The following is an 8,835-nucleotide window of genomic DNA, read 5'->3' on the forward strand; positions in this document are numbered from 1 at the left end:
CCTTTTACACTCAGCATATAACGCGAGAACTATGCTAGCTCGCGGCGTCAGCCACCGCTTTAAACTGCCTTTGAACAACACATATATCCGTAGCATGTTTTGAATTAATGGGAGACAATAGGGGAACTACACTTTGCATTATGACCGTGGCTACGGAGCTCTGGCTCGAATTAGCTTGCCGTAGTTGGTCTTTGCCGGAGGTGGCCGTTCATTTGCATATAGCTGCACGTATGATATAGTTGCCTTTTTTTTTTGCTATAAAATGGGACGGACAGCTCCGACCACGCCACTCAAGTAGACACGGCTTCTACAGCTAGCGTTGTAAAAATATAAACGATTCACCATAAAGGTCAGAACTTGTACAATATTAACAATGCGAATAACGTTTATCGTGCGGTACTACAAACGAAGGGTTCTATCCTAGTGATACGATTAATGTGAGCCCATCAAGCGTGCACGCGCAAAGTCGCACACGGCAGTCATTGACATTGCTTCGGAAGGGGACCACTTGGCCGACTTCATTGGTCGGCATTGGGCTTTCGTCATTCACTCTGCTGGAGGGCGATCACTTCCTCCTTATGCGTAGTATGTTCTCCAGGTTGCTCATCGTTTAGTTCATTGCTGCAATGGAAGGAAAAAGGGTGAAAGTGCTACAACAGCTACAAAAGTGTCGCAGATTTTGTGGCAAAAGGTAACTACACAATGGACTGAAGGCTTTATTAAATGCGCAGCGATTGCAAGACTAATCTGCCTGAAAACGACAAAAGTTTGCTAATTAGGCCAGATGAACAGGTTAAATAGGGAGACCGATCAGAATACTAGTCACTGCGTCCACCAACTAATAGCCACAATCACATGCTTTATTGCTCGAAGGAATTTGTATCTTGTTCAAAGCTCTGCCTCCTTCAAGCTTGGGCGCTCGTAATATGAACTCAACATATTTAACGAGTGTCTCTAAGCCATTATATTAAAAATATGTCCAATGAGGAAATAGCCTCAAAAAAGTAGATTGTTTGGAGGCGCGTTAATGAGGACTAACGTTTTACTGATTCAGCAAGCAATTATGTGAGCTAATATCTTCAACGCGATCATTAGGTTATAAGGCAATAACAAGATAACCAACCTTCTTTTGCGATTGTTACCAGTCATTCAAGGCTCTGACACAGTTGAAGACTTAAGCACATGCAGATGCAAGTGTGTCTATACCTCCCGTCTGCCTTTTCCAGTAATTATATGATCATGTCTCCTAGGCCATATCTCCTATAGGACGCCCTCGGCCGCCATACTTTTGCAAACTTCGAAATTAAAATCTCGAACTGAGCAGTGCTCGCAGGCCCAAAAGATGCAGCACAAAGAGAGAGGGGGATGGAGGCCGCGTTCCCCACTGTCCTATTAGGCATGTCCAAGAACGCTAAAAAAGACCCCTCTGCCATGCCTTCGAGTAGGGGTCATTATAGGATTTGCGGGACAAAAGTATTGTGTCGCCAGTTTTGGCGTCGCACGATTTGAACACACTTCACAATCTCCACATTTGTGCACATTGTCAGTTGTATACAAAACCTTTTGAAGGTGCTAAGGTCGTTGCCATGCTTATGGACGCAGTTTTTGAAAGAGATAAGCTCTAAGCAGCCAGAATGCCGAGTCGCTACCCTTGCAACTTGCTTGCACGCTTTCTGGATAAAGCCACGTTGCGTGGGCCATAGTAAATAACAAAACTGCTCGATAACCATTCTTTCTTAGCAGAGAGAGGACGATCTATGTACCACAAAACGACTCCAAATAAATTTTCTACGAGACAAGGTGTCCCGCTATGATCATCTGCATAGTGTCTGTAATATAGTCGGACCTCTCTCATGAAATAACCACACCCATTCTACATGCCACATGCATCGTGCATACTTGGGACGGGCTAAATGGACGTGGCCGAGCATGCAGTCACCTATGAGGCCCCGAAAAATCATTGAAGCAGCAATCTTCACTGCCACCGGTGCAGATGTCTGCCAAGTGTTTCTTAAAGCGGTTGGTCTGCCCGCTGGTGTGCCTTTCATTTAACGGTGATGGAAAGGACTCACCCGTGGAAGGCACGGTGTCGTTGTTCGAAGTTGTGTCTAGCTCGTCGGTAGGCGGGTTTGGTGTAGTCCGTCTGTTGCGGGGTTCATGGTAGCGGTCATTTGAAGGCGGTGGCCATTCATAATCGTGGTCATCAGGCCTCGGGCCCGGATGGGAGACTCCGGCTGTTGAGAGAAATTTTTTTTTCTTCACTTCGTTCTTAATTTAGCACACCGCGTGGATACCATCAAGTTCTGCTTAAATCAGCAAATATTTCAGGTAGACAAGCTGCCCTGCAGGAAGTCACAAATGCCGCAGAAAGAAATGATTTATTCTGAGATATTTAAAAACAATGTGTCTGAAAGCCTTACAGTCCTGGGGACGTGGGGCGGCTGTCTGAAAGGAAAATCAAAGTGCCTCACATCTCATAAAAATTCACACGGGTTCGATTATGCGATGGCATAGCGACAGCGTTAGCAGCTGTTGATGCAGTCACTGGAAGTGACGCGTTGTCTGTTCTCGTGACGCCATTTCCTCCAGATAGTGGAAGAGTTTTATTAACGACGACGTATTTTGGGCATGCGGGGCTTCTAATGCTGCACCTATAAACGGGTCTTCGACAAGTTCCGGTACATGACACTGATCTCACTTAAGGAAAGGGAGAGAAGTTGCTCTCTAATAGAACATTCTTATGATGCGCAGAGCTTTGCTGTGTACCTCGCTACAACGTAGTCGTGTGTGTGGGCCTATTGGTTTATATTCCTGCAACCTTATAACATGAGGTGGATCAACTGTGTGTTTGAAATCTAACTTTTGGATCATTTTTCTTTTTTTTGACAAGCACAGTATTGACGAAAGGAAACATAGTTATAGTTCTGTGTGAACCCGCTAGAAAGCAGCGGTTACATGTGTAAATAATTATAACATCGTACTTTGTCAGTGAAAAGGGCAATAAACTGGCGTCTAATTCGTTGACTGTCATTGTTTAAACATTAAATGGCTTTTCAGTAAATATTAAGCCTCTCATGTAGACGACGCTCTCATAGACGTCCAAAAGAGATCGCCCAGAGCCGTAGAAAAACGCAGTCCGTCAACTCTACAATTCTATATATTGCGAACTCTGTCTTTTAAGCACCATCAGCCACAAGGCTATTGGAGAAAAAGCATTGGAGGAAACGGGATGACGAGGAGGCGACACGAAATTCTTCGTCCCGTTTTGTGCACTGGTTTTTCTTCAGTATGAATCCATACCCACTATCCCAGCTCACAATTGTTCTACAAGGCTGTTGCGGCGCTAGGTAGAAGCAGCCCAAAATTCCTTATGAGTAGCAAAAAAAGTTTATTGGGGCTAACTCACACCCACAAAGAACTCAACGACTCGGCGGCGGCGATGGCAGTAAGCGTGCTAGGAGGGCGTCGAACAGAGTGCCTGCCGTTCTCGTTCGCGCTCAATTTAAAGCCGCCAAGAACCCATGGAGATAGGCGCCAAAGCAACAACAATCAGGAACAAGTGGAAGCAGCGACGCATGTCAGCGATCATTAGGAATAAGTCTGGTTGCACCTCGCGTCACAAGAAAATAGTGAATTCGCGTGCCGGTGGCTTTGGGCGTGAAAAAAACGCTATTAAAATTCGCACTATACAGATTCGTGAGGAAAGAAACGATTATGAGCAGCAAATAATGCGCAAATGTGTTTTTTTTTTGTTCTTCAGTCTGAAAAACGAATTCCTCTAAGCATTCCTTGGTTTCCATGCATGAATATTGGCTTCTATAATACGTGTCTCAAAACAATTTCCCCGTTTTCCTATTGTATTCAGCAGAATAGCTCAGTTAGGCCAGTCAGTTACTCTTCTGAAGCATACTGACTAGAGCATTAAGAAGGAGACAATAGAAGACATACAAGACACGCGCCACTGTAGTCGCGTCTGTCGCATACGGCAGCGTAGTCGGACACATCGGTTCGATACAAGGGAACCGGAACTTCTATGCAAGCCTGAAAAAATGCGGGCAGATCAGGCCTACTCATCCAACCGAAACGTTTTAAAAAACGTGTGCCTGCAGCACCTCTCAAAAGGTACGCGAAAAGGCGGTTCGAATAGCAGCTCTTTCAAAGTTCCCTCATCTATGGCTGTAGAGCATCGTGGATATGACATAAATGGTCGCGGATTTTTTGTTGCCCTTGCTTTCGGGCAGAGCCACCTAATAGTTTAGTTGATGCACGAAACAATGAAGCAATTGCAATTCAGGTTCACTGGGCGTTTGTGCCCACTTTTTGTGGATAGGCGCCAGTACGCAGTCCGGTGTGGCACTTTGCAAAGAAAACGGGTCGTAGAACCTTAGAGGGGTGATGGTTGGGCCAGTGGGTAATTCACATGAGGTTCCATAGCGCAAAACGAAGGCACAAGACACGAGCACTATAAACTTCCACTAAGTGCTTTATTTAGCGCACACCTTGATACTGTGTAAAGGTTTAGATCTTTGTAAAACTTGTTAGCGCCAAATAAAGCGTTTAATGTAAGTTTAGCGGCTGTATCTTCTGCCTTAGTTTTGCGCTATGGAAGCTCTAGCAGCACCTATTTGCTGCAGTCTCAAGCTCAGCGCCGATGAGTTCCACTATATAGGTCAGTGGCTGTTTAAGAAAAAAGACAAAGGCGCAGTGAATAGACGTTCACATGAGCGCGGACTTGCGATGAAGCTACCCATTGCAAAAAATGCAGCAAGTGTCAAATACACTTAGAGCACTGTGACGTCATATGTTTTTATGCTGTTGAGCTCGCTAAGGAAGTGAATGAGGTTTACAATACATCAAATAAAGACACAGGTGCCAGTGTGTGATCCCTGCTTTATCGGAGAAAGAAGTGATATTGCTTTCAGCTAGAAAGCGAAACCCTTGTGACCTTTTTTTCTTTGAGTACCTTAGTTTTCATGCTTTCGTGGCTTTTACCAGTTTTTACTTTTGGTTGCGCTGCCTGGCACTTCTCTTCTCTGCGTTCTTGTCTTGTTTGCGGTGTTTTAAGAATGATCTTCCACAAACTCTTACAAGACTCAACATCGGCTAATTGACTGCCTATTAATTTTTGAGGGATAATATTCAAGCTTCGCGTACCCACGGGACCTGGTTGCGAATTGTTCAGTCGCAACGCCGAGGTTGTTTTTCTTCTCCTAGGCTCCTTATCTTAACGGCATGTTTGATGTACGTTCACTATGTTGCGTTCATTATTCGAGGGAGCTATTCAGCCTGGCGGCATTTACTTGCATCCAAGATCGACATTCGTAGAGTTCATCCTTGCTCTTTATTCAGCCCATACATGTGAGGAGGTAACAGCAACCAGCTTTGTGGTGGAGGAATAACATGCTGAAGAACTAAGTCCGCTGGTCGTGTGATGTCTGCACAACGTCACTGATAAAGCAACCGCTAAAAATTTTGTCTGGATAAAAATGTCGACTCACCAAGGGAGTCGATAATCAGGTAGGAAAAGATTCCTGCAATAAAGATGACGCAGATGGCACCCACGATGAGCCGGCGCTTGATGCTGGTGTCATTAGCCTCATGCTGCTCGAGTCTGCGATGCACAGCAAAGATGGAATGCTAAGAATTGAGCAAGGTGAGGCCACATGAGAATTCTACCGAGGCGAAGTTGTCAACCCTCAAGAATAAATCGAATACGTTATCTTATGCAGGAGCAGAAAATAGGGACACGACTTCTTTTTTTGATAGAAGAACTGCATTTTCCCTTAGAGCAAAGACCACCGCCGATAGAAGCTTCAGCTGACCACCTCACTCAGATATATGGTACCTTAACATGCGTTCTTTATCGTTTATTTCTTCAGACAATGCACCCTTCTGTTTATATGGCCGTGTCATTTTTAACTTCACCACGGGCGACAAGTGCCACCTATCATTACCATGACGTCACTGGTTTGTTCCCGTATGATCAGACTCTTGCTACCCAATTTGAGAATATCCATGGTTGCTCGCTAATGCTCATGCAGGCAGCCTAGAAAGCATGTCAATCACTATAATGTGTACATTGACCCATAGGCGGGTTCAGTTTTGCAGCTTCCTCTTCCGTGAATAGGGAAATTCTCAAGGGATATCGAGCTATACACTGGACAAACTGCGTCCATCAGGAAGGCAGTAGGAGTTGGCCATGAGCGTTTAATTTTACGGATATTGACCTAATAAAAATGTTCTCTTCGGGTCCAGAGTGTGAACTGTGTCATCGATTTTCCTCAAATGCTGCCGATGTAATTATTTGGTTACAAACATGATTAAAATATTTTTTGCTCCGCTTCCAGTTCTTCGTTTTGTACTCAGAAATATACAGTATTGAGAAAATGACGAGATTGTCGAAGAATGAGGAAAAATTTATGATCCCGTTTCACACATGTGTATTAGTTGCCCGGTTATGTGTTGGTTGTCAGAACTTTTTGAGAGCTTCTGAAAAACAAAACGACACGACTGTGATCATAACTACGAGATAGCTGGATAGTTTACGAAAGTATTAAGAAAAGGTTTCTAAAGGCAATAAGCCTCCTTTCTAATGTGCCGCGCTTGCAAATACGTTCTTGAATACACTGGCTGAATTTATTCATACCAGGCTACCTGGAGGACATGAGAAGAAACTACATATAGCGAACAGTTGGGCGACCAAGAATAGATGTCGCGGATTACGAAATAGGCACGCAAGCACAGCGCATAGCAAATTAAGGAATTTACTTTGTTACTAGAAGCTATTCCTTCCCATTTACATCTATTGCTCATTAAGGCTTAACCTGCCCTTCACTGCTAACTGCGAACGAGACTGCTTTGCTCAGCCTTAACCGATGTCAGCGAATTATGTTCATCCAGAATTTTCTTTTCCTCGACTTTTTGATGTCTGCAGAACGACATCTTGTGCAAGCCCTGCATGGAAAGACCGCCTTGCAGCTTGAGAGAGGTATTTATTAACTGCTGGCTTTGTAACCCGCTCATCTAGGACTATCACTGTTTCGTTGGCGCGGAATATTCAACTTTTACTTACTCTTGCGTTGGAACTTGGAAAAAAAAGAGGAAGAGACGGAATTTCAGCACGCAGGACGTCATAAAAATGTTTTTCAATATAAAAACGTGCCTAATCGGTCATGCTCTTCACAAAAGGCCAAAAGTGATACCGGGAGCTTTTGACGCCGTTTTGTCCCAATGTCTTAATGACAGCCATAGAAAGGTACAGCGCAGAACGCCTAGATTTAAGTGAAACATTTAAGTTCAACTCAGCATTTGAAGTAAGTTTACAAGCACCGAACTTCAAAGAGCATTAACAAGACTCGAGCCTACAGAGACAACTGCTTCTAGAAAAAAAGCAAGCTAGTGAACCGTGCTTGCAGATTAATCATCAATAACGTGCACCTGCGGTGTTATCCTTTAGGCAGCGTCGACATCTATATCCTCTGCCATTAGCTTATAGCCAAGACTACTTGCTTCTAGGCAACGTCAGTTCTGTCATTTTGCACAGCCAGGGTGGAAATCTCTCGATGGGGAAATGAAGACTTTTTCTGAACTCGCAAACCTGGGTCCTTCCTAGGATGCGAAAAGAGCCCCGGTACATCAGATGGAGTCAAACTTTTTAGACTCTCTACTTTTGACAGAGGCTGTATATACCGAAGCCACCTTCACCAACGGAGGTCACTTGTTTCATAGCTGGGCAGTTCGTCTTTTATCCCGGTCTCAACGACGAGGTAAATTCTATGTGAGCCAATCAAGATCCATCTCGATGCTTATCTGGCGTTCCAACACCATGAACTTTAAATGCGGCTGAGCTAGAGGGGGCTCGACATGAAGACTGGCTTCCAAACCCCACTCAAGGTTTCCGTAGTGTTTATAGGAGGCGTCACTGCTGGGTATTTACGTTCTCAGAAAGCACGAATTCCAACTACTATTCATGTAGTCCAAGTGCTCAATTACGAATAAATTACGAGGCAGTGTGTGTCCCTAAAGGGGTTTGTTTACTTTTACTGATCACAAAACAACTTGTTCGCCATAATTATAGGGGCACACAGTGCCATCAGCCCTTTATCGTGCAAAAGAGTAGTTTGGATTCGATTAGAAACCAGTGTGAGGTCTACAAACCACTATAGACCTTTTTGCGGTAACTTAGTGGCTTGAGTATCCGCCTTGTATGAGAGAGGTACGGGCCTATATCGCCTGTGAGCCTGGTTTCCTAATGAGCACAAGCTTTCCCCTGGCCTGATGCTCGCCTTCTCTGGGGTGAAACGTTTGGAAAAAATGGATATTTCGGAGCACATCAAGAAGAAGCAAAACACCTGCACTTTGCCGCCGCGTGGCCAATATGCCGCTGCGCCACTGAAAGAATAACATGGAGACCGAATCTGCTACCGTTGAAAAGCCGTGCTACACTAGAGAACCGAACTGATGTGACATTAACTGAACATTTGAGGTAAAAACTTAGGAAACTACACTTACCATTACCGCCCATACCAATAGCAGCAGTAGCCAACAGCGGCCATGCGTCATCTGAAGGAAACGGTAGAAATGGCACGGTTATATGGCCATATAAATTACAATCTTTAGAAAAAAAAGCACATGGACGCCCACATGTGCCGATAAGCTTCGCGCTTACCGGCACAGGTACGATTGGCGAGTCTTGTCTTCTTCGACAGATCATGCGATTTCATAAAAACGCGAAGCCTCGAATCGGTATTTAACTCGAGTTGTACTTTGCGTTTAATGATTGGCTCTTGTAAAGCTTTACATTATTTAAAAGTTTGGCAGAACTGAAGTCCTGAC

At 44.5% G+C, this 8,835-nt stretch overlaps 1 protein-coding gene across 1 annotated transcript; it reads right to left on the reverse strand.

Moving 5' to 3' along the window:
* Window positions 1–400: 400 nt before the first annotated feature.
* Window positions 401–8,557, reverse strand: LOC144134918 (uncharacterized). The gene is made up of 5 exons (XM_077667722.1): window positions 8,512–8,557; window positions 7,073–7,085; window positions 5,499–5,611; window positions 2,073–2,234; window positions 401–621 (listed from the first exon to the last, which is right to left on the reverse strand). The coding sequence occupies exons 1-5, from the start codon at window positions 8,522–8,524 to the stop codon at window positions 611–613; spliced, it is 312 nt and encodes a 103-aa protein (XP_077523848.1). The 5' UTR covers window positions 8,525–8,557; the 3' UTR covers window positions 401–610.
* Between the last annotated feature and the right edge of the window lie 278 nt (window positions 8,558–8,835).

Source organism: Amblyomma americanum, chromosome 5 (assembly GCF_052857255.1).
Source record: "Amblyomma americanum isolate KBUSLIRL-KWMA chromosome 5, ASM5285725v1, whole genome shotgun sequence".
Lineage (NCBI taxonomy): Eukaryota > Metazoa > Arthropoda > Arachnida > Ixodida > Ixodidae > Amblyomma > Amblyomma americanum.